Source organism: Nyctereutes procyonoides, unplaced genomic scaffold (genome assembly GCF_905146905.1).
Source record: "Nyctereutes procyonoides isolate TBG_1078 unplaced genomic scaffold, NYPRO_anot_genome, whole genome shotgun sequence".
In the NCBI taxonomy this organism is placed as follows: Eukaryota; Metazoa; Chordata; class Mammalia; order Carnivora; family Canidae; genus Nyctereutes; species Nyctereutes procyonoides.
Window position 1 is genome coordinate 27,622,130 of NW_026575043.1, and position 26,337 is coordinate 27,648,466.

At 51.4% G+C, this 26,337-nt stretch overlaps 1 protein-coding gene across 2 annotated transcripts in view; it reads right to left on the bottom strand.

The window, feature by feature from the left end:
- Positions 1-23,793, bottom strand: part of PAPSS2 (3'-phosphoadenosine 5'-phosphosulfate synthase 2) — a 52,115-nt gene extending 28,322 nt beyond the window's left edge. For both annotated transcript variants that reach the window (XM_055322972.1, XM_055322971.1), the window contains exon 1: positions 23,680-23,793. In XM_055322972.1, coding sequence (XP_055178947.1) covers positions 23,680-23,706 — 27 coding nt within the window. In that variant the 5' untranslated portion in view covers positions 23,707-23,793. The remainder of the gene's footprint in view (positions 1-23,679) is intronic.
- Between the last annotated feature and the right edge of the window lie 2,544 nt (positions 23,794-26,337).

The window sequence follows — 26,337 nt, forward strand, 5'->3', positions numbered from 1 at the left end:
TCACTCAAAATAACTTGCCGTGCCCGTGACAGCTCGTGAAACGCGATTTGTTATTCGAACGTCGATTAGGGGCAAAGGCAGAGGGCCGGGCACGGAGATGCTCTCGGAAGAAGGTGGCAGCCAGGGTGGGAGGATGGGTCACAGGAACGTCGGAAATCTTTTCAAAATCTCGGCACAGTTACAGGCTGGGAGGTAGCCGCACCGACGAGTCCCGTCAGGTGAATTCAACAATATTAATGAGAATCACCCACAGGCTCCGTGCTCAGCAGGGTCTGCTTGAGGCTCCCTCTCCATCCCCCACTGCCCCTCCCCAGCTCTTGTGCTCTCTCAAATAATAATAAATCATTTTTTTAAAACCGCCCTATAGATAAGCAGACGTTCCGGCCCCCAAGCACCTCCGTAGCCAGGAGCAGCTGAAGGCCCGGTCTACAGGTGAGGAGCATGGGCTACGCGGGCAGGACTGCAGGCAGGTGCATCCTGCTGGTGCAGCTGCCAGCCACATGCCTTTGAGCGCATCACCTAGCCCCTCGGTCCTCCCCTTGCACAAGGACTGGCGTTGCACAGTCGCTGCGTCCCTAAGCTGTGGGAGGATTCAGGGAGCAAATGTATGTAACACGGCAAGGCCTGACCGAGGGTCGAGCCCTCCTGAAGGTTATCTACGGTAAGAAGAAGAGCCGTAACACGTGATAATTAAACTAGCTATTATTACTAATAACATAATTATAATAATAATAATTAAGTGGCTGTTATAGCTCAGATCATCAAGGCAGCCCTGGGGCTTCCCCTGCCACAGAACAGGGAGGCGAGGAAGAAACCTAAGGATTTCCCTGCAAAGGCGGGCGATCTCCGCTCTGGGAACCTCCCTCCTGCGCTGCCTTCCTGACCCCAAACAGCACAGGGCCCTCTCTCCTGGGCGCACATGCACCGTTGTGTCTACGCGCCGCAGCACATGTAACATGACCTGCCGTGGTCCGTCCCTTGTCACCTTAGAGCTTCTAAAGCCGCGCCCAAGCCCCACGAAACATCACCTCATCGCGGCCACTTCACAAACAGCAAGACTGAGGCTCCGGGGCGTTCAGGGTGCTCTCTACTACTGCCAACAATGCCGCAGTGAACTGCCACACGCCTAGTCTCCCACGTGGGAAGATATGTCAAGGGGACAAAGACTCAGAAGTGGGATCACTAGGCCAATCAGTTGGTCATTTGTAATATGGAGACAGAGTATCAAATCGCCCTCCACGGAAGGTGTGTACTGCTGGGAATTACCCCAGTCTACACATTCACGGTCCACGCCTGAGCTCCAGGTTCCCCACAGCCCTGGCGCAGAGCATGTGATCCAGACTTCTGGATTTCCTCTAAGCTAATGGATGGAAAAGGGTATTTCACTATGTCTGTACTTCGCATCTCCATTACTGTGAGTGGTGCTGCACACGTTTTATGATGTTAGGATTATACTTCCTTTATTTTTAAACTCTCACTTATGCCCTTCTTCCATTTTCCCGCTGCTTTTTTTTTTTTGTCTTTTCCCAATTCATTTATAGGAGCTCTTTATATTTGTGGTAATCTCCCCTTCGTTCTTTGTTTCTCGACTATGACTGGTATTACTCGTGGCTTCCCTTCTGATGTTGCTGGCTGTAGAGTTAGTGTGGTTTTTTTTTTTTTAAGATTTTATTTATTTATTCATGAGAGAGAGAGAGAGAGAGGCAGAGACACAGACCGAGGGGGAAGCAGGCTCCATGAAGGGAACCCGACGTGGGACTCGATCCCAGGTCTCCAGGACCACACCCTGGGCTGAAAGCAGTGCTAAACTGCTAAGCAACCTAGGCTGCCCAGAATTAGTGTTTTTAGTGCAGTTAAATTTATCAATCTTTTCTTTTAATTGATACTGTAATTTTTTTGGTTATATGACAGCTTGGACACAACTGGTGGGATCGACTGTGAGCATGCCTTCAAGCAAGAAAAGTAAGAAAATAAAAACAACGTTGTTTTGCTCAGTCAGTCTTACAAAAAAAAAGTCTGAATAAAAAAGACTGGTTGGGTTTTTGTTTCTTAGAAATTTCTATGATTCAGGGATCCCTGGGTGGCGCAGCGGTTTGGCGCCTGCCTTTGGCCCAGGGCGCCATCTGGAGACTCCGGATCGAATCCCACGTCGGGCTCCCGGTGCATGGAGCCTGCTTCTCCCTCTGCCTATGTCTCTGCCTCTCTCTCTCTCTCTCTCTCTCTCTCTCTCTGTGTGTGTGACTATCATAAAATAAATAAAAAATTAAAAAAAAAAAAGAAATTTCTATGATTCATAAAAAAAAAGAAATTTCTATGATTCTTAAGGATTTTCCTCTGAAGAAAAGAGAATATATAACCTCAATGGTAAATAGGACTTTTAAAGTCCTTACATTCCTTTTTTTTTTTTTAATTTATTTACAATAGTCATACAGAGAGAGCGAGAGAGGCAGAGACACAGGCAGAGGGAGAAGCAGGCTCCATGCACCGGGAGCCTGACGTGGGATTCGATCCCGGGTCTCTAGGATCGCACCCCGGGCCAAAGGCAGGCGCCAAACCACTGCGCCACCCAGGGGTCCCAAGTCCTTACATTCCTGAGATTTGATGGATTTGTGATTCTATTAAGCGCACTTGTCTGTTTTATCATTATATTTTGAAAAATAATAAAACATACTATAGTAACAAACAAATAGTTCTACATGCCTTTTTTTTTAATTTGAGAGAGAGAGAGAGAGAGAGAGCATGCATGCACACACGAGTGAGGGAAGAAGCAGAAAGAGAGAATCTGGAGCAGGTTCCACACTCGGTACGGAGCCTGACATGGGGCTCGATCTCACGACTAGGAGACCATGACCTGCGTAGATATCAAGAGTGAGATGCTTAACGGGCTGCGCCACCCCAGTGCCCAGCACGTGCCTAATTCTGGAGAAACAGATGTTCATTAGCTTCTCATTTAGTGCTATTGTAAATGAAAGTGTTGCAATGAGTTATACATTCAGTTTCACCATCTCCATGTCTAGGATGTATCTGGTAAAAAGAAAACCTAACCAACCCATACCTGTATTGTTTCTTAGGTCCTGAGGTCCCTAAAGAGCCCATGATAATTTTAGTTTACAGTAAGGCTCCAGGTTGTACCCATCCACTGTCCCCGTGATAAATTCAACCCGTGAGAAACGAGGGTATTAAACAGGTATAACTCATTTGATGAGAAATTTAGAACAAACTAGTATATGAAGGAGGGAAGGGCGACACTGGGTCTAGTGGGGCAGTTTTAAATCAGATAATTTAGTAGATTACATCAAACTCTGATAAGACCATGTGCAATTTCCTGTTCAATCATCGCTTCTTATTGACGTGGGAGTCACCTTCCAGGTAGGTAGATGCCAGTTCCTTTACCAGGTAAGTGGGCTAGACTCGTAAGTAAGCTAACCAGCTAAAATCTAAGATAGGACAGTCTCAGTCACGCTCTGTGCACATACGTGAGCCTGCGTCCCGTGTGACCTGGGTTACGAGCAGCATGAACCCATCACATGCCGTGCCTCCTGTATTCCTCTAATTTTTTTCAAATAATATTCATCGAGCACCAGCTACATGCCAAAGAACGTGCCAGGGGCTGTGGGCACGACAGCAAGAGACGCGCACAAGGCCGCCTACTGAGCCTCCGAGACCACCTCCTGGCCCAACCATTGTTCAGAAAAATACTCAGAAAACATCAATTGATTGAAATCATACTGAAAATATATTGCAAACCTCATTGCCAGAGTTGCCAGATGCGAAAAATAAATACTGTATGTCCCGTGCAGTATTTGGGACACACTAAGCATCATTCATTGTTGGGACGCCTGAGTGGCTCAGGGGTGGAGCGTCTGCCCCTGGCTCAGGCCGTGACCCCGGGTCCTGGGATCGAGTCCCGCATCGGGTCCCCTCGGGGAGCCTGCCTGCTCCTACCTCTGCCTGTTTCTGTGCCTCGCTCTCTGTGTCTCTCAGGAATAAATAACTAAAATCTTAAAAAAAAATAAAAATAAAAATCATTCGCTGTTCATGTGAAATTGAAACGTGACTGGAAATGTCGTATGTTAGCTGGCATCCTGCCAGGGCCTTCCTTCTCAGAACACTGGGCCCGGCCTGGCACTGACCCCACAGCCTGAGCCCTGGGCATATGTGTCCCGGCACCTCGTTCCTCTACACTCCATGCATAAGAATCTCTTTCCAGAGTCTTTTCAAGGGAAGGCCTCGGTGGCAGCCATAGGGAGAGGGCGGTTCAGAAGCCCCGGTTCCAGGCCGTTGGCTGCTAGAAACAACTAGAAACAACAGGTGGTCGGGAGCCGTGGGCATCCTCAGGACACGGGGGTTTTACCAGTTCTCATGTTTTCAGACATCACAATTTTTCAAAGTTCAGGTTCTGCCCCAGGAGCCCGGAGGAGGACTGCACAGCGTTGGCACGTGGCCTGGAAGCTGGCTGGGGGCGGCTGGGGTGTGGCTGTGTCTGTCTGTCTGTCTGTCTGGAGTCACCTCCAAATCCAAGAGTGCGCTCTGCCCCGGGAACTGTACCTCCCCCCTCCTAGCCAATGAGTGAGACAGCTTTTCTTTTTTTTTTTTTTTTCTCTTTTTTTTGGAGAACTGCCACTCTCCCCATGGGCAAGGCTCACAGATTCCACCGTGGAAAGAAGTGTCTGTAAGAAAAGCACGGAGGGAAGGCAGTGTCTCGGCGGCGGCCACGCTGTGACTTCAGGGAGGCCACGGGGAGCGCCCACGCGTGGACCAACTGGCCCATGTCCACCCACGGCTGCTCACCCACCACCCTTGTCCTGAGCCGCAGGCCTGGGCCCATTGCGGAGGGTTCACTGCGGGAGCTTCGTCCTCGTGGGGCTCGTGGGCACATGTGCCCTGGGTCAGCTGCTCCCCACCCACGCTCAGACCTCGAGGACCCACTTGTGTCCTCCATGCACCGCCATGCGTGCCCACCTCCCCACGTGTGTCCTCACCCCACGCGTGTCCTCCACGTACTGCTACGCGCGCCCTCTTCCCCCATGCACGCCCTCCTCCCTGACTGCGCCCTCATCCTCATCCACGCATGTCCTCATCCTCCCCCCACGCATGTCCTCCACCTACAACCACGCGCGCCCTCCATCCGCCCGTGCCCGCCCCGTCCCTGCTCGGCCCTGCACGGCCTCCAGCAGCAGCAGCGGGCTCCTGCGACTCAGGGTGGGATGGGGCACGCAGGGGGCACGGGGATGGGCCCTTGTGCAATGGGCACATTCCAGCCTGGCTGTGACACGGTGGCATGACCGCGCATGTCTGAGGGACCTCGGCACCCGGCGTCCCCGCACTGACCTGGTGGGGTCCCACGCTGCGCAGATGGCACTTCCAGAAAGCTCCGTGTGAGGAGCACCCGGGGAAACCCAGAGTTAGGCCGTCCACGCAGCCAGCCTGCCCCGCAGTCCTCGATCCCTGCAGCGCGCTGGGGACTCGGTGGCCTCCCACACTCACCCTGAGCGCCCCCCCCCCCCGTTCGCTCATGTCTGAGACGGTGGCGGGGATTTCAAAGGCAGTGCTGCGGGGCGCGGGCTACATGGGTGCACGCAGTGCGCTGCACGCTCTGGGGTCCTCTCCCCTGGCACCGCGGACCCTTTGCCATGGGACACTGCCCCACGCGGGCCGGCGGCAGCCACCTCACCCAACCCGGTTCCCACAACCAGGACGCAGCCCCGGGGACAGGCCCGAACGGCGGCGAGCCCCTGGGCCCAGCCACGACAACAGACGCCACGCGGCTGCACAGCCCCTCTAGGCGTGGGAAGCCAGACACGGGGTGGGAGTAAACACACAGCCCCACGTGTACAACGTCCAAGCCGAGGAAAACGAATCCGACGGAGCGGGAGTCCGTGAGCGCCAGAGCTCCCGGGGTGCGGTCGACGCCGGGCCTCGCTGGGTGCTGCCTGCACAGGTGTGCTAGGACAGTGCGCGGAGCAGGACGGGCGACAGGCACAGGTTTTCCCGTGTACGTATGTCATGCCTCAGCAAGAGTTCAGAACCGTGGGCTCGCTGCCGGGGCAGGACGCAGGGCGCCGAGGTCCCGAGGGGGCGGCCCAGCAGGCTGCTGACTCACTCCTCGGCCGGGACTCCTCCGGGCCCACCCTGCGCTGAGATGTCAGGGAGACAGAAATCCAGTGTGTCCCACTCATGAATGGCACCTTGTTCCTGGGGTACTTTGTCGCCCCGGTGCCAAACCCACGAAAGCCACCACCACTCGCCCCACCCCACCCGTCTCCAGTTCAGCCTCCCAAAGCCCAGGCCTGATGCTAATTTGGAGTGAGGCTGAGCTCAACGAGAGGACCCAGGAGGGCTGGCCCCAGCCCCCCCGCCTGTGTCTGCGGGGGCACCCGGCGCTGCTGGCTGTGGCTGCACAGTGGCCTGAGCTGCCACCACCCCTCGCCCCGCCGGCTCAGTGGGCTCCGCCACCAAGGCCTGGCCTCGCAGAGCCCACAAGAGCCAAGGGTGGAGTCTGTGGTCACGATGACCTTTGATCCACGCAGAGGTCGCTGATGCGAGCCCCAGGTTTCCTAATCTGACCGATGAGTTCACTCTCCACGCAGCTGAGCCTCTGAAAAGCTCCACGTGTCAGGAATTACGAGCAGCCCTCAGACCTCGCCGGTGTGGACGCACGTCCCAGCTGCAAATAAACGAGACGCCGACGACGCTTGCCGGGTGTCCTATGTCTCCGCACATCGCGAGTGTGGTGCTAGCTGCGGGTGATTCCACACCATGTTTTCAAGGCTGTTCGCAGAGGGAGTAGCCTGGATTACAGAGGGGGCATCTCCACCCGGGCCAAGGACTAGCCAGCCCAGTGCCCATCTTTAGAAGGTTCAGGGTCCCTGAGCGAGGCTTCCTCTCCTGCAACGTGACCCGCAGCCCGTGCAGGTATCCAGATGCCTCCATCACTCGCCCGGGGAAGAGAGGGCAAGGAAAGCCAACACAAGCTGACGTCTGTACTGCCTGCTGCGCTACGAGTAATAAAGTCCCTTGTCCCTAACCCATGGGTCTCATGTTTTCTGCCTGGAAACCACGGCAAGCTAACTTTTATTGGATTGTGAGTGGGATAAAGTTACAGACCCTTCACAGGCCTCAACCATACACATTGGGACGGAGGGAGGGAGGGAGGTACGGTTTTCTGTTTTTTGAAAAGCAGATCTAGCCAATCACTCAGTTCTCTTGGCTGGTGGCAGTGATACTTTAGTTATCCTTTAGTTTAGTATCCTTCCGGGGATAGTCCAGGCATTTGTAACTGTAGGTATCTTGTTTCTTTTTTCCTTTCCAATGTTACCGGGCTAGAACTCTGTTTTGCACTCTGCCCATTTTTTTCTTTTCTTTTTTTTTTTTTTTTACTTAAAAAAGTGCTCGGAGATCTTTCCATATTGGTCTATTTAGGGGATACCGCATTCTTTTTTAAGAAGTGCAAACCAGTCAGTACTACGGCTATATTATCGTAAGAAACTAGGACCGAGTATATTAGCAACGCAGTCCTTCCCTGGATTGGTATTTAGGGTGTTTCCAACTCTTTACAAAATGCTGCCAAGAATATCCCTGCACATACGTCAGTTTACCCGTTTGCAAGATCTCTATGGGGAAACAAGTTTTAGAATTTGACTCGCTAGCTCAAAACCTATGCTCTATTTTATTTCTCACAGATACTTCCGACCATCTCTATGACAACCGTCCCAATATACACCTCCACCTACACCCTTGCCAATACTCACGTCGCCCTCAGTTTTTACCTGTGTGCCAATCTGATAGGTGAAAAGTGAAATCTCATAGTTTTAATTTGTATTTCTGCTAATGAATGAGATTGAGCACCTTTTCATATGTTTAAGAGCCACTTGCATTTCTTTTTCTGTGAATTTCATATTCTTTCACCAGTTTTTTTTCCTATTGATTGCTGATTTTTTATTTTATTTATTTGTTTGTTTGTTTATTTATTTATTTATTTATTTTGGGAAGGAGTGCTCTATCCAGTGGAAAGCATCCCCATGTCTCCTATGAGTTACAAATTTCCCCCCTGGGCTGTTGTCTTTTGACTGTGTTTTAATTAAAAAAAAAAAAAAACTTTGGCATCTAATTTTAAAAATGGTTTATATTAACCTGTATTTGTGCATGAGTGTGTGCACAGTATCTGTGTTTGCATCACACTTAGAAATGCTTCCAGGTTATGAGATTATAAACGATCCATGTTTACCTCTTGTAGCTTTATGATTTTATTCTTTCATGCTTAAATCTTTGCTTCACCGAGCCTTTTCAAAGTAAGTTCTCAAATCATACCTTAAAATGTTTTATCTTTATTCATAAGGCTAAGTATAGCTAAAAAAAAAAAAGATTGTTATCTCAACTTTGTGATCACATTTTTCTTATCTCCATCCTGGGCAGGGAGACTTTAAAATCAATCAGCCTTCAGTATGGATTGGTTCAAGGTATAGTCCACATAGAGGCGTATAACATAACCTCATTAGAGTTAATGTTTTCCTATAAAGAGAACAGATACGCCTCTAGTGGTAACTGGGTAAAGAGATTGTACTCTGCAATATTTTGAGATTATATCACCTATGAAAATGAAAATGGTCCAAAAGAGGCACATACAGCTTCCTTGAGGAGGAAATTCACTTGGCAGTGCTCCAGGCTGGTTCCGCAGCTGGTGAGAAGCTTGGAGAATTCTCTATTCTTGTTTACCCTGCTTCCAAGACGCCAAGCCATTTGTTCTCTGTCATTTTTTTTTTAAGTGAGCTCTATGCCCACCGTGGGGCTTGAAACTCCACCCACTGGGCCGGCCAGAAGCCCGTGTTCTCTACCATCTTTGGTGCCAAGGTCTCCCGACCCTCAAGAGGTGAAATTTGCTTTCCTTCCTGATGGTTGTATAGAATTATAGTAAAAGGACAATTTTTCATTTCTTTTAGGCTTAGTATAGGTGAACACATAGTTTTCAGAACAGTTGCAACCAAATTCCCTTCAAAGTAAGACAGAAGGAAAAAGAAAGGTGCCGCCCTAAAGAAACCAACTGGAAAGCACCGAGCCTACCATTAACTTGAGAACTGCCTTGCGCCTGAGTCATCTCATCTCTTTAAGCCGAAATATGTGTAATAAATGTCTACTTTTTCTTTTATTTACCGCATCAAGAATGAATAATCTCTGTGAAGCTAAGTGCTAGATGGGCCACTTATCACTAATTTTTAAACCTAAGGAGATAAGTAAAGTTGACCAAAATCCATACCCAGGAAAACTGAGGCAAGAAAACACACAATGGGTGGAAAAGGCTTGGTTATAAATTAATTGGATTCATTCTAAGTAATTTTAAGTGACAAGCACAAAAGACATAAAGGGACAGCATTTCTGCCCAGGAGGTACGTCCACATTTTCCCCAGAGACGCTACAGTGACACTGACAACTCACCAGGCAAAGGCATTTTGGGACAGTTGTTCCACCCTGGGTTCCTAATACTCCAGTCCATCAAATGTGACAAAGGAATTCTTTTAGATGTATTCCTGGCAGAACACAAAGCTCAACGGCGAGGACCGGACACCTGACGATCCAGAATCACAAGCTACTTAGCAAACACGGGCCACTCTCTTGATTGTGATACAAGAATGGGGCAAGTTTCCAAGGATAAATAGTTACCACAGCCAAGAACAGCTGACGAAAAGATTGCTCTCCAGGTTTTTCCAGAAAGCTATCTGCTCGTTAGGTAATGGTAAAACCGGACGGGCCTGGCAAGCGCTTAAACATTCCAGTTGCAATATTTAATTTTAAATATTCCATGAGGATGCACCAATCACAGCAGTCTGCCTTAGCTGGGAAATGGCCTAACATTTCTGGAGGACAAAAAAAAAAAAATCTGAAAAGGGCAAGTAGCATCCTGAAGTAGAGAAAACCAGATGGTTGCTAGTTAGCTGGCGGCCGGGAGGCACGTCACCACGCTCCACATCTGTACGGGGCATGACAGGCTAGGCCATGGTTCTCCAGCCAGGAAGAACTAAGGAAGAACCTTCCAGCCAGCTTTTAAGAAACCAACAGAGACGGACTCAATCCCATCCTCTCAGAGTGGGGCCCAGGCATCAATATTTCATGCAGTGCAGCAGGCCTGTAAAAAACTGGACAAGACAGATGTCCCCAGGGTCCCTCAATCAATTAAGGGAAACATACAGAACCAGTGTAATGAGGGGGACACAAGACAGCAAAAAAACACGGGCCAGTGTAAAGAGAATTCTAGCCAGGGACTTACAACACCTGGATATTAGCACAGGGGGATATGCTCAAATGAAGCTCGCATGGCTTCGCCGTAGGTGAACAAGAAATATTCTTGATCAATCAAAACAACAACAGAACCATTCCAGGCACAGAACCACATGAAAGGTATTATGTCATTAGCTCCTGCTGGCATTTGCTCTTTTTTATCCAATTCTAAGCTTACGATATGTATATGCATCAAGCACTGAAAATGGGGAGACGCATCTTTTTTTTTTTTTAAGATTCTATTTATTTATTTGAGAGAGAGAGAGAGGGAAGGAGAGTGCGGAACAAGCAGGGGAGAGGCAGATAGAGAAGCAGACTCCGTGCTGGGCAGGGAGCCTGACATGGGGCTCAACCCCAGGACCCTGAGATCATGACCTGAGCCCAAGGCAGACGCTGAACCAGCTGAGCCACCCAGGTGCCCCCAAATGAATCTTGTTCTTAATTTACTATTTTCCGTATGGTTCCTTAAAAAACGTACAGTGGCTTGTATACATAAAACATAGCAACAGCTCGTGAAGCAGAAATGGATGAGAAAGAGAAAAGAGGAAAATGCCGAGACATAAAGCAACACGGCACCACGCATGAAGCTGGCACAAAAAAAAATACACAGCAGGCCGCAGATTCACCTCCGTGTCTGCTGGCAGGCGTGTGTTGAGGGGAAAACCCAGAAAGTCACACAGTTTACAGTGTCCAAAGGATTGCGCCAAAACCAGAACAAAACAAAGAAAGAGGCAAACACCTCAGAAAAATAGAACCCAACCCTTCTGGTACTAAGGCCAGGTAGACATTTCTCCCGTGGATCCCTGTAAGGAGATAAATACCTTGTGCCACGATAAACGACCAATAATCCCCATAACATCATTATAGGAGAAATGACAAGGAGTTTCTTGAACTTTTTTAAAAGTAATTTTTTAAACAAAGCAAAGGAAAGACGCCAAACACTATTCAGCAGGGGGCTTAGGAGGGGTGGCTCGGGAAGGTTGGCTGGGCACCCAGCCCTCTGAATTCGCATTGAGGGCAGGCTGACAGGCCTCTGGCCGCGGTGGGTCGGGACCCAGCAGGGGGGGCCCCACGGTCAACAGCAAATGTTTCTTAAAGGGTCAGAGAGTAAATATTTTCAGTTTTCCAGGTCACAGGCCTGATTATAAATACTCACCTGTCCCAGCAACCACAAAAAATGTGTAGACGAAGGCGCGCTTCCCGGTTATGATAAAGCTTTATTTATCGACACGGGAGCTTGAATTTCATATGCTTTTCATATGTCATGAAATAGAATTCCTCCTTTGATTTCTTTTTTTCTTTTTTTCTTTTTTTTTTTTTTACCTAACCGTTTAAAACCCGTAACACCCGTTCTTAGCTTACAGGCCATAGCACAGCAGGCAAGAGGCTGGAGTTGGGGCCACCGGGACATACTCTCCTGACCCCTGGCCCACAGGGCCACATGCCCCTGCCCCCTGCCCCCAGGGATCTCCTTGACTCACACCCATCTCTTTCCTCAATTTCTGTCGATACCCACTGTTCAAGATAATTAACCATTTCCACATTCCTTAGGCAACAGCACACCAAGCCAAGTAGGATGACACCATCAAAAGAATGGCTTCAGGACTTTACGTTCCATGGAAATAAGAACATAATCCAAGATGAATTAGAGCAAAGACATGATCTGGTTCCCAGTCTCCTTGTTAAAAATAAACACACACACACACGAAGCAGAAAAATTGAATGTATAACTTTCTCCATTTGAGAGAAAGTTACAGGCTCCTGCGTCTTCTAGAGACACGTGAACACACATATAATGGGCTGAATCGCTAAACGCGTGTCACGCGTGTGTTGTGGCAGTTACAGCACCAGCTCTCTCAGTGGACACGGGGTGAGGTAGCATGTCAGGACACAGTGGCTGCCATCCGGGAAGCAGCCTTCATTCCCCACCAAGCAGATGTCCCCGAGCTGCCGTCTGCAGGTCCCGGGGACCCGGCGGCTGCCGCTCTCGCTCCCGCCACAGGAAGGCCCGTCTCGTCCGTGGCCACGGCGCGGCTGCTCGTGCCCACCGTCCTGGATGTAAGGATCAGGGGGAGAGGTGGAGCCAGGGCCTTCGGGAGCCCACGCTCACCCTCGTGGAAACACAGCGCACGGCAGATCAGAGGGTGCTCCGGACCACCCGCTTCTGGGGTGCAGCCAGGTGGAACCTCCTGAACACGGGCCCTGGGAGCCGTGGGCCGGAGGCTGCGAGGAGCGATGCCCCCGTGCTCCCACGGTTAGTCCTGCTAAAGGGCTGGGCTTGTGCATCATGAAGACTAAGTCTGTGCTGAGGATGGAAAATGCCCGCGAAGCTTCTAGCACACGCAGAGAAGGGGCACGGGGCTCATGAATGCGCGTCTGTGCGGCACCCGCAGAGCAGCAGAGCCAGAGCTCGGGTTACAGGGAAGCCCTTTAGCCACTTCCAAGGACCCCTCTCCTCGAGGGGGTGCATTCAGCCCAGACACTGGAGCTTTGTGCTGCTCAAGCGAAACGCTGGCTTTCATTCCAAATGCCCCTGTGCCGCAAACTGGCCGCGCGGCCTCGTCCACACTAGACATGTGTCGCCTTGAACGGCCTTTGCTAAGCCCCGCGTCTGCTGCAGGCTCCATCACATTCCAGAAGGCCACGGTGGAAGGTCCCTTTCAAGGCACCCGCATCATCCTTGTCGCCCTGTCCCCGCCTTGCTCTGCAGCCGAGAGACGGCAGGTCAGGGGCCTTCAACCTGCAGGATGCCCTTCGTCACGCCCACGGCCTCCTGGTGTGCGTGACAGCCACCAGGCAGCCACGGGAAGGGTAAGGGACAAAGACCCGAGGGAACCGCAGCACCTGCGGCCCCCGAGGGCAAGCCATCGGGCCTCAGCGGGCCTCAGGCTCCGGGCCACGGACCTCGGGGGACACCGGGCACGCGTGTGGGAAGGCCCGGGGGACCCAGTGGTCAGCCAGCCGCCCCCCTGAGCCCCGGGACTTCACGGCGCCATCGGCCAGTGCTGGCACGGCGAGCCCTGCGAAGCTTATTCAGAGGCCCAGCCCGGGCAACGGAGCGTCTGCCTGTGGCTTGGGACTGCTCCCGGGTCCCAGGGCCTGGGATCAAATCCTGAGTACGGCCCCCCCACTCAGCAGGGAGTCCCCGGTGCCCTCGGGCCTTCCCTTGCTGTGCTCGCTCGCTCACTCTCTTTCTCAAATAAAAAAATAAAATATTTTTAAAAAAGCAGACCCAACACTGAAAATAAAGTGGCAGAAACGAGGTATTCATGAGGGCCCCGATTTTGCCATCCACTCAGTGGCTGACTGCGCAGCTACTACACATCCTTTGGGGACAACCGTGTCCCGGAGGTACCTGGTGCCATGAAGACGTGGATTCGGGACTTAATTTCCCCACCATCAGCATTGTGTTCTTCGAAATGCTGCCCCCTCAACCTCACTGCCCCACTGGTCCTGCTGGTCTGCACACCAGGGGCGAACCGGCCTCCTGGGCCGGGTGACCCCGTCTCCCTGCTGCTGTCACTGAGGAGATGGCCCAGGCCTGCCCAAGCCCTGGACTTGTCCGACCTCGGGCGACAGAAGAGACCACTCCCCAGACGTCTCCTCCAAACATCGTGGAAGGCGCCTTTTACCCTCAGAGATTCTATGCTCTCCTCCTCGGCCCCTGGGGAAATCCAAGCAATCTCTAGCTGGCTGCCAACATCTGTGAGCCTCGACCTCTGCTTGGGTCAAATTTTTATTGCATGAAAAATGCACTGGTGGCCTGGTCTCCTTTTATCGTCTACAAATCATGCTGAGTACTTGGCTCGAGTATTAGCAGCTTGTGGAAACGAGTCATTCTGTCTGCGTTTGCTGAATACTGACACAGTGGTCAAGGCTGAGCGATAAAAACTATTACCCGTACTTGCTGAGCCTGAAAACGAGGGAAATTCATTTTCCAATTATTCACCTGATATCACCGCGGGGGGGACAAAAGTGTGTCAAGGTAAAGGAGAATACGTTTGCTACCGTGTACTATTTATGCTTTTTAAAAAAAAGTGCTGGGGAATATCCCCAAAGGGAATTCATTACCGGGGCGCCTGGGTGGCTACGTCGGTTCAGCGTCCAACTCTCGACCTCAGCTCAGGTCGTGACCTCGGGGTCGTGAGACGGAGCCCGCATCAGGCTACGTGCTGGGTGTGGAGTGTGCTTGGGAGTCTCTCTCTCCCCCTCCCTCTGCTGCCCACCCCACTCACGCTCGCTCTCTCTCAAAAAAAAAATTCATTACTATTATCTTGAGATTTTAACACCAAGCAGCTGCCAAAAAATTTTACAAATGAAGCAGTAATTCTAGGTCCCTAATCTAGCCGCCCTTGCTACTTGGTGTTAAGTCTCATTCCCTCTAAGAAATAAACAACCTGTTAACCCCAGAGGAGTCACTAAGACGTTAGCTTCTCCTGTGAGTAACTCTCTAAAGACTTCCTCTGGTCAAATGAGTTCCCTTCTGACTGCGCCCACGAGCCTGCTTCCCGGCCGAGGGCCCATCGCGAGCTGGCGCGCAGGCAGGCCGGGAAGAACGCCCGCCACAGAGGCGCTCAGCGCTGCGGATAAACAAGTCACAACACAGTAAGAATTTTCGGAGAAAACATGCCCCACTCATCAAAACTCCTGATAAATATGCAAATCCCTCCGCTGGAATTTCTAATGTCAAGGTTTTATTAGCTCTCTTCTTACTCAAGTGACTAAGGTAAACACAGTGGATGGTTATACAGGTTTTTCTTTTATTTTTTTCCCCATCAATACTCAAAACATAGCTTGTGTTACCGACCCCATAGCCCAAGAGCTGTAATTACTCGTGTAATTTTGGAACAGACCCTCTCTCTCCGCTGGGACCATGGGCAGATTCACCTGCAGGACCAGCACACAATTATTGTAATGATAGACTTTACGGCACTTCGTAAACTGAGGGTGAACGGGGATTGATGGATTTTGAGGCTAAGCTAGAAGCTCCAAGAAGTCCAAGAACTGAGGTTGTAGAGAGTAACTGACGAGGTCTGACTTCTACCAAAAATAGTTTCATCTCTATTACACACCGTGTAATCACTGGCATCTCTTGTTCTTTTCTTTCTTTTTTTTTTTGGATAAACTGATTAAACCATTTGAGAAGGCTTAAGGAAGAGTTGAGTGAGGTTGAGGGAGTGGGTTGAATTTTCTAAGGGGACATAGGCTGGCCCATCAAAAAATATTTCAAAATGGGAAACTTCCATTTTTTGAAGGCTGCGCTTTGGTCTGTATCTTCTATCTCCGGAATGTCAAAACAAAATGCTAAAGCTAAACTGGGGTGTAATCATGACTCATTAATAATCAGCTTGGGAGCGGTTTTTTTTTTTCAATCTATGCAAAATACTTCCCAGTCAATAAAAGAAGAAGCAAAGCTGTAGAAAGAAGTGGGTAGGGCCTCCTTCAAAGGGCATGTGATAGAAGCATGGGGGAGCAGTCAGGCTGGCCATGGGGTGGCCCTGGGCCTCATCTGCTGAGCTCTCACAAGCTGCGTATCCATCACAATCATACGGGGCTTGTTAACATGAGCTCTTAAGTTTTCTCCTGGAAGTAAAATGCTAGGGTTCTTTTGAAAATACGTTTTTAAAGTAGGAACTTAAAGCGTCTGACTCTTGATCTCGGCTCAGGGTCACGAGGTGAAGTCCTGCGTTGGGGTCCATGCCCAGCGTGGACCCTACTCAAAATACATAAATAAGCAAAACTAAAGGAGGAACAGCCTGAATTGAAAGTAAATAATTCAAAGTTTTAGCTTAGCAGAGAGAAGAATTTTAAAATTGTATGAGAAGTCAGTTGGGAATCTTGTGGATTTGGGCCTATGGTAAGGGAGTACTGACCTCGCAGAAGGTGGAAAGAATATAAAGGCTGTGGGTGGGGTGTTGCAATTAGAAAAAAGTAAATGCTATGTTTAGAAAAGACTTAATGACAGAGTTTGAAAGGGCTAAAAAACTATAATTAGAAAATACAAGGCTTTAGTAGCTATAGTTAATTAGGGGCAGCCCAGATCCCAGGCGGGTTATTCAGTCAACAAACACTTGTTGAGTAAATGGAGTACATGGATATGTACACGGGGCTTTGGAACAAAAAACCAAAAAGATTTTAGAGACCTTAAGGAAAACAAAGTAGAGATCGACAGGACGAGAAGCGGAGCAGCAAAGAGTAAAGTCAGGTTTTGAACAGTAGGAAACACTTGGAAATAAAAATCATCAGCAGTATCTTGGGTTGCTGATTTTGCTAGAAATTGGGAAGGCATGACTTATCCATAAATAAATGATGACTGGGGAGGGAGTCGACGAATGAGCTTAGGGGGATAACAGCTCAGACTTTAACATAGGTGATTTAGGTCTCTAACTAAAGTCTGCAAGTGATTTTCAAAGCACAAGCCCAGCATACATTAAAAAGGAAAAAAGTGGGGTCCCTGGGTTGCTCAGGGGTTGAGTGTCTGCCCTCCTCCCAGGGCATCACCCTGGGGTCCTAGGATCGAGTCCCACATCAGGTTCCCCTCAGGGAGCCTGCTTCTCCCTCTGCCTGGGTCTCTGCCTCTCTCCCTGTGTCTCTCATGAATAAATAAATAAAATCTTAAAATAAGGAAAAGAAGAAAAAAGTAATTATAATATTACTAGGCTGGTAAGTGTAATATTACATCTATTACTATAAATGCTTGGGGGATAAACATCAAAATTTTTCATAACAAAATACAAAAGGCATATATGGTCACTAGATAATTAAAGCAAATCTTAACCTGGCATAGAAACGATCACCTTTACTGACATAGGATTTGATTCAGTACATTTATGCAAAGCTTTATAACAGGTCAGAGCTATAGAGTTTTATTGCCAAAAGTTAATATTTGGTGCAAGACGGATTGAGCTTGCCATGGTTATGTTGCAGTCCTGTTTTCCCGGTACCAGTTATAGCAAAATCAACTTCCAGAGTAAATCTGAAATGCAGAGAGCGCGGCTGATAAGGTTTTAACGGCAGTCACACCAGCCAACTGATGGAAATCACCGTGTTATCAGAGGAAAGTTAGGTTCAAGTTTTGAGACAGTGGCTCTCTTGCAGAGAAAAAAAAATTCCATCTTGTGTACCAAATTATTCTAAGCTGAAAAAATTATTTCGTGATCGAAAAGGCAGAAAAGAGGGGGACCCCCGGGTGGCTCAGTGGTTTAGCGCTGCCTTCAGCCCAGGGGGTGACCCCGGGGTCTCAGGATGGAGTTCCACGTCGGGCTCCCTGCAGGGAGTCTGCTTTTCCCTCTGCCTGTGTCTCTGCCTCTCTCTCTCTTTCTCTCATGAATAAATAAATAGAATCTTAAAAAAAAAAAAAAAAGAAAAGGCAGAAAAGAGGAATAAGAAGACTGAATCCATCCAAATCCAGTGTATGGTGAATTGACCTTCCTGGAAAATTTTATTTGTTATTTCTTGAAGGCAAAGGGTGCTACGTGCCAGTGAGCATCTGAGAGGGTGGGTGTCCTGTGCCGGGGTGGGCCCGGCAGGGAGGGCCCGGCAGCTCTGGGGACTCTGCGAGCAGGGGGCAGCGGGCGCACCTCGGATCCCGGGCAGACCCCCGAGGAAGGAGGCACGGACAGACGCCAGCAGCCCCCCGCACGGTCGCCCCAGGCCAGGACGCGGGCTCCCGCAGTCCCGGGAGCCGGGGGAGCTGGGCCAGCTGCGGCCCCAGGGGTACCCGGCGGACATGCAGAGTCCGAGAGAAGGGGCCTTTCAGGCCAGGATGCACTTGAACTGGACCAGTGCTACAGATGGGGCGGGCGGGGCACACCTCCCCGGGTGCCCATGCGGCCAGAGTCTGCAGGACCAGCCAGCGTCCCCGCCCCGCCCTGAGCGCTCTGTAGGGCAAAGGATGCGATTAAGTATTTCTTTGGTAACTGTGAACTGGATTTTGCTTTGAAAATATGTGTTCATAATTTAGGTAACTTGCTACTTAAAGCACTAAGTCTAATAGCTGAAAAGTAAATGTAAATGATAATGACGAAATTAACTTACAGGTGCATAGTGGCAATTTTGTGTCCTGGTTTAAAAATCCAGATATCAGAATATAACTCGGATTAAAAAACCAAATTCGTGAACTAATTAGGGATCACTTATGTGACTTCTGAGAAATGGAAACATCTTTGTTCAAGTGTGAAATTACTTTAAGGATGAGTGTTTATCCATGAGAAATTTTTAATTGATGTATTAATCATATTTTCAAAAATATAAAGAAATAAATCTTTTTGACTGTATTAATCATATTTTCAAAAAATAAAAATAAAAAAATAAATATTTCTGGCTGGAGAGCTGATTCAAGTTTTTAAAGCACTTCTTTTTTTTAAGTGCTCCCTTTCTAAGAATGGCACAAGTACAGAAGGTGAAGGTATGACACGAAACGTTAATGATACTCAGGGATCGAGAAGAGGCAGAGGTTTTTGTTTCCAGCCCTAACGGTCTAGCTCACATACATTTCCTGCCATGAAAACAGATAAAACGTGCAAGTTATAATAGGAAATCATCTAATTAGAAACATCAAAAGCTGACAAGATTAAAAAAAAAAAGAAGCTACCAGGTTAAAAATCTGCGAGGAAGTAGGAACCTAAGAGACCAGCCGGCGGGGAGGTGCTTTGTGAGTGTGAGCTGATGCCACAGCCTCACGGGGGAGCGGGATCAGAGCTGGAGCCTACAACGGGCTCCAGTGGGAAGAATAAAAAAAGCCCTTGTCAAGTGAAGCTGAGGCGTCTCAGAGTCACAGCCCACACGCAGGGTGCAGCCACCCACCTCCTGCCCGGCAGGCCGCAGGGACAGTGGGCCTTGGTGTTGAAAGTATTCATACAGGGGAGGCAGGTGGGTGTGGGAACTTGTATTCAAAGACTGGCCCTTGTGTGTGAAATTCCAACTCAAAAGTCCCATCACCTGGGTGGTCTGAGACACTTTAAAGGGGCAGGTTTAGGTCACAGTGGTCCCAGACTGGTGGTGCCGCCAGACTCCCGGCAGAAACAAAAGCAAATTCAAATTCTACACCTAAAACAGGCCATTCGTCCTCAGCCTCAAAGCACCCCTCTGAGTCATTTTTCAGTGGTAATGACAAACGTCCAGGCAAAAATAAGCAAGCACACGAGGAGAAGGGGAAAATCTAAGAAAAATCTAGATCCTACAAGAGCAGATTCGTCCTTTAGTGACTTTTGTAGCTGTTTGTGCAACTACTTCTACTCGAGCATTGGGTGTGTGCACCAGGTTCTGTGTAGGGTGCTGGGCACGGGTGTCACCCCGGCTCCCGCAGGAACAAATCACCCGGTGGGTGAAAGGTTAGTTGCAATGACATTATATTCATGTTCATTTACCTTCGGTCTCAGTGTTTTCCTAGACTTCCCAGCACAAAGAAGAAGGAGCGCCCGTGACTATTAACGGATAGATTCTGAACATAATCTCTTGCAGGACTGAGATGGACATCCCTGGTCCCTCCCCAGGCCCCCAGCCCCTGGAGGTGGGGCCTGATGATCCCCTGAGCAAACCGCAGGGCTGCGTGCAGGACCAGAATGGGGGTGCAAGGGAGTGAAGCCAAAGATGACCACCTTTCACTGTGGGTGACCACACAGATGATTCTGGGAGAAGAGTATGAACTGGACAACGCTGATGTTAAGGAAGCTCTGGCAAAAGTGGAGGGCACAGGAAGTGAAGAGAAGCCGGGCCCGTACTGACATGCGCAGAAGGCCTTTCTTTCCTGGCCAAGCTCGTTGGCGAGACCTTGCAGACACCTGGGTTCCTCCGGTGTGTCCACACTCACGGCCCGCCTGGGTCTTCTACCCGCTTTTCACAATGAGGGCTCATGTCATCCCTTCTATTCTTCTGCATCCGTTTGCTCTTATTAAATATTCTCGTGGTTCTTATTTACTTAACTTTCGGAAAGGTATGGCTGGGCTTTTTGTTCCTTGTTTGCCAAACCGTGGTAATGTGCTGCAGTAAGAACACCCACCGCACCCACGCGCAGGCCGCTCACTCAGGGCCTGGGACCGTGCAAGACACTTTTTAGGAGTTATTTACTGCTCACGGCCCAGGAAGGGGCCAGTCGGCATCACCTCCACTTTACGGGTGGCTGCTGCGCACCACGGAGCTCACATCCTGCAGCAGACGGAGCGGGGGCGAGAGCACGAGCTTTGAGGCTGGACAGACCTGGACTCAAACCCTGACCTGCTCCCAGGATTCCCCTCCCCTCAGGACGAGGCTCAGCTTGCCCGGGCACAGGCCGCCGCGTGGATGGCACAGAACACACCGGGGCCCTCAAAGTGCCGGTTTCGCCTTCCTTCCAACAGTTACTCATCTGAAAGTTCACGTCTTGCCCAAGGGAGCATCTTCAGAGAGTTTTCAAAGCGGCTACTACTGGATAAATAGCATGGTATTGTACACACTCTATAAAATAATGAAAGGTAAATAATCTCTTCTATTTACAGACTGCTTTACAGCTCCCACAGCCCTACACTCCTTCCCAACCACTGGCTTGTTTGATCCTTTGGAAAATATTTTACTATCTCAGTTGTGTTGTTGTTTTTTGTTTGTTTTTGTTGTTGTTTTTGTTGCTTTTGTTTTTGTTTTTTGTTTTCTTTTAGTTGATTGGTTGTCTGTCTCTGGGACATACTAACATTGTCTGAACATGATAATATTGCCATCAAAAATGCTAATCCAGGAAATGATGCATTTTCCCTCCAGTCCTCTGGAGGCAGATTGCCTCCTTCCTTCTCCTGGGTAGTGTGCGTGTAGGCGGGATGTTGGTGGCCAGAGTTGGAGGTGCGGCAGTGGAGGGAGGGAGGGATGTAACCCATAGCTAGCTGTCTTTGCTTTTCATGGTCAGGATGCCTAGCACAAAAGTAATGTGCTACCTTCTCTTATTAAAGGACGTCTCATTTTCTTCTCAAGCTCGTGAGAAAAATCAACCTATAGTCTCTCTCATCCAGAAAGTGTGGAAAAAAAAAAAAAGTCCTGGGAAAGATGTCTTCATCCCACACAGTAGGGGCACAACCAATCTTTGAAACCACTGCAGTGACCGTGGTGTACACGGACCATACTCTGGGGACGATGCAGAAAATCATGTGATGATCCCTGTGAGTCTCTCAAAAAGGCAGCCCAGCCTCACTTCTAAGATAGCTTCTGGGATCAGCAAGACCCACTTCTCAAATAAGGATTATTTCAGAGGAAGCACGTGGGGACGTATTTTTTTTTTTGAGACCCCCAACTTTTCAGAATATATTTTGAGTCAATATTTAAAGCTTGGGAAATGTCACAGGTTTTTTAAAGTTGGCTTGCTTTGCCCAGTTGTCTCTACCTGGCCCTTCTGGAGCTTGTTGCTGGTGCCTGGATTATAATCGTGTTGGCTAAACAAAAGTTCAGGAATCCTGCTAGCTTTTTCAACTGTTAATTTAATCCTACACAAAACACACGCACGCCCCAAACCAAAAAAAAAAAAAAAAACAAAAAAACCAGAAGGTTCAAGACACGTAGATAGAAAAAGCAAAAAAAAAAAAAAAAAAAAAAGAAAGAAAGAAAGAAAGAGAAAAAAGAAAAGAAAAAGCAGCAGCAAAGCCTCTGGCCCTCAAATGTCTCCCTCTGTCTGACTGCACAGTGTCGGGGATCGGCGTGTGGCCGCTGCTCCTGGACCCTCCCCACTTCAGGAGCTCTTGCTGACTGGGGGCATGGAGGGAAAGACCACCTGCCCCTTCGCTACTAATGCTTGACAAAGCTCAGAACTGGGGAGAAGTCCTGAAGCAGGCAGGGCAGGATTGCAGCCCCACTGCTATGCGCAGCTGCCCAGGGCCGCAGTGTGTCCTCCCTGAGAGGACACCACTTAGGGGCGCCCGGTGGCTCAGCCGGGGACGTGGCCGCCTTGGGCTCCAGTCAGGATCCCATCCTGCACGGGCTCCCTGCTCAGTGGGAAGCCTGCTTCTCCCTCTCCCCCTACTTGTGCTTTCTCTCTTTGTCAAATAAATAAAATCTTAAAAAGGAAAAGAAGATACTATTCAGAATTTTACAGAAATTAATCAAATTAAATAGGCACTTTACACAAATGATTTTCACTTAACAATATTTTTAAAGATACTACGATACTGAGTGTCTCCACTTGAACAGCGCTCCTATACGTGGTAGCCAGACTACAATCCCTCTCCCTCCTGGGGTTGATGCCACCTTTGTCCTGGACCTTCCTGGGGGTCCTGTGATCCCCTGAAACCATGGAGTCCCCACTCCACTGCCTTCCCCTTGCTGCTCAAGCCTCCACTGCAGCCCCAGCCCAGCCCTCCTCGGGCTTCTCCCCTGATTCTTGGTTTGTCACCTCTCCTCCCAGCCGGCCTGGAACGCACCTCAAAGACAGTCCAGTGGGGACCGTTATAAGATAATAGTAACGGCATGTATTGAGCACCTACTATGTGCCAAGTGCACATCTAAGTATATGATAGGGGGTAACCTGTTCAGTAAGGGCCACAAGCAGCCTGGGGCTGGCAGTACAGGGCTTGTGGGCACCTGCTGGGGACCCAGGGCCAGCTCCTCCCGGCTGGGGTCGGCGTCCACGGCTGACATGTCCAGGAGCAGGATCTCCAGGGGCCTCTCCTCGTCCGGAGCAACCGGCCCATGTCCGCTCAGGTCTTGACCTCGGGGTCGGGCCTTGAGCCCCTCCTCGGGCTCCACGCTCGGGGTGGAGGCTACTTTAATATTTTTTAAAACATTTTGTTTATTTATTCTTAGTGACACAGACAGAGAGAGAGGCGGAGACCCAGGCAGACGGAGAAGCAGGCTCCCGCGGGGACCCCACGCGGGACTCGATCCCGGGACCCGGGGTCACGCCCTGGGCCCTGCGCTGGAGGAGACGCCGCCCTGCGCCCCACCCTGGAGGCCACTTTAAAAAGAGAAGGAGCCCCCGCTGCTAAGTGAGCCGGGCCGAGCCCCCTTCCCACCCGGCTCACTCCCGACCGAGCCCCGAGGGGCCGCCCGCGGGGTCCCGAGGCCGGGGAGGGCGGGAGCGGGGAGGAGGGACCGCAGCGCAGGGAGCGCGGCGCACGGGCGCCCGGACCGCACCGCCGGAGCCCGAGCCCGCGGAGACCCCCCGGGCAGGCGGGTCCGCGGCGCCCCGGGGTCGGGCCCTCGCCGGGTGGGCCCCGCCCCTCCCCGCTCCGCCCCTCCCCGCGCCCCCTCCTCCCGCGCCCCTTCCTCTCCAGCTCTTGTCTGCGCCCCCTCTCCGCGCGCTCCCCCCCCTCCTGCGCCCCTTCCTCTCCAGGCTCCTCTCTGCGCCCCGTCCCGGCGCGTCCTCCTGCCCTCCTGCCCTCCTGCCCTCCTCCTCCCTCCCCTCCCCCCGCCCCCCCCGCCCCGACAGCGCGGCCCGGCCCGCCGCCCGCCTACCGTGCTGCGCTGCTCGGCTGCGGACATGCTGGCGGCGGCTGCGGCGGGCCGGGCCGGAGCTGCTATAAGAGGCCGCGGACACGTCGCACTTCCCGTGACCGGCCCCTCGGCCCGCCCGCCCGCCCCGCCCGGGACCCGCCGCCGCGCCCGCTCGACTTCGCCGCCCCCCCCGCGCCCCGCCCCGCCCCCGCGCCTCCTCCAGGAAGGACTCCGGCCCGCCCCGCTGCCGAGCGCGCGGCCGGCGGGCAGGGGCCTCCGCGGGTGGGGGGAGGGGCGGGGGGTGCGGCCTGCCCCGGGTCGCCGCACGGGAGGGCATCCAGACCAGGCTCGCAGCCCAGGTGCAGAGGCCGGGGACCCCGGTGCCCCGGGCCCCCTGCGCGCGCCCCCAGGTGCCCCCAGGTGCCCCAGGTGCCCCATAGGAGTCCCTCCGCGCGCTCGGCAGCCAAGGCGGCCCCTGAGGGAAGCAGCACAAAGAGGGCTCAGGCCCAAACCCCGGGGCAGGGCGAGGCCACGCTCACCCCAAAGCCCGGGGGCAGCGGGGGGCAAGGAGGAGGGCGCCCCGGGGAGCGGCAGGTGCTCAGGCCATCGCGCCTCGGCCCCCTGCACCTTAACCCTAGCGTCAGGCCACGCACGGATCAATAGGACAGGACCTACTGGAAAAGAAGCGTGAAGATGCCCGGGGATGCGCAGCCCCTGCAGCACACCTGCAGGGCCTCCCGGGGTGGGGGGTCCCCGACGTGCGGCCTCCCTGGTCCTACTAGGAGCAGGAACCTGAAGATCTGGCCACGGCTTCCTGCTCCGTGGGGACGTGCGGAGGAAAAACACCCGGGTAGGAAGCCTGAGAAGGCGGCCAAGCGTCTGCACGGGCCCCAAATGCCACTATATATGTATTTTCTTAGCATTTGGGGTCAGCTGCCACCACCCCCTTCAACAGTGAGCAGCTCGAGGGCAAACGCTGGATGTCCGTTTCTGCTCCAAACACAAACACCCTGAATTTGCTGGTTTAAACAGGAATACCCGTTCTGGTTTCATTGGGAAAATCCTCTTGCAGCCGTGCCAGCCGCGTCTCGAACCCTGCCGGATGCAGTCAAAAAGGTACACGAAGTGTGGATGGAGCAACAGCAATTTGTGCACTTGCTGTCTCTTTTTCACATGGCCTCTAAAATAGTTGTGTTTCTGACACACAAGGAAGTTGACGACAGGTCTCTAAGGGTCCCTTCCTGGAGAAGGAACAGATGAGTGTTTGGACCTGGGGGACGTCTCAAGATCCTTTGTTGCCTCCCTGTCCCCCCAATTTCCCCAAGAGGTAACGCAGAGCTGATGCCCGGGCAGGAGATGGACCTGGACCTTGATGTCGTCACCGGCCAGAGGCAGAGGCCACCTCAAGGCCAGGTCACAGACTCCCACAGGGCCCTGTGACCTGAACCACTCCACCTCTCGGGCACGGGACTCAAAATGCGAGGAAACTGTCAGCGGGACCGTTTCTCTTGTCTTAGATTTCACGAAGTGTCAAACAGCCCCCAGAACAGACACGCTTTCCTGCTTCTTGGGAAGCAGTTCTTGCGAAAGAGGGGGCCTGGCCTCCCCGGGCCCTGGGCCCACGCGCGAAGACCCGAGCACGTCACAGCTTCCCCGCAGTTCAGCGGGGCAATTCCCTGAAGAGCAAGCTAATCGTTCCTTTCTACTTTCACAATTGTTGTTGTTGTTGTTTTCCATCTAAGGGCAGTGGCTTGGGTTCTTTTTCACCTCACGCACGACCATCGGTCCTAGAGGAGGACGCTTCCTCGTGGGAGCAACTAGATGCTCCACTTTTGGAGCCTGCGGCCCCAGCCCGTCAGAGCTGAAAGGAGGCCCCGTCGGGAGGAGGGAGGAAGGGTCCCAGTGTGTCCCTTCACGCGGCCCCATCTCCATAAATCTCTCAGAAGCCTTCCCCCGAGACCTTGCTACAGGGCACCGCGAGCTACGCTCTACAGTTTGTAATCTTTACACTAACTTGCGTGAGGGTTTGTTTTTCTTCTTCTTCTTCCTATTTACTTTTCTTCCTTCCAGAACTGACTGGGCTTAATAATTAACTTTAATGAGCTGGTGGTGACTCCTTGGTCCTTTTATTGTCTAGAAAAGATGGAATCAGCTCCCACAAATAAACAAGGGAAATGCATATACGAAGCACACCCGTGTTGGTGAGATCTTTATGCCGGAGGCTCCCCAACACATTTTAGGGAGTTTCATCACATTTTAGGGGATCTGGCCTGGAGACCAGCTCCCCGGAGGGCCGTTCCCAAAGGACGCAGCTACACCGCCCCCTAGTGGCTATGATGATTTTTTTTTAAAAGACCTTCTTGTTGAAACTTTCTGAACCAAAAGTGCCTTCAGGAGTTCCCTTGAGTCAAGAAGCCCTTCGAGAAAGTCCTCTAAAGGATCCAAACACTCTTCCTACACACAGGTACTCCCAAGAGAAGCAAAATGTGGTTTCTGTCCCCGAGAAACTCGCAGTCCAGTGAGGGAGACAAACTGCCGCCCCCCTGCATCCCGAGCATTTCAGTCCCCTGGGCCTGGGCAGGTGAGACTCTGATCTAGTGTTAATCCTTGATGCACAGCTGAAGGGTTCTCTGGCGGCAGCGGGTAAGCGTGGAGGAGTTCCCAAAAGCGCTCTGGTTA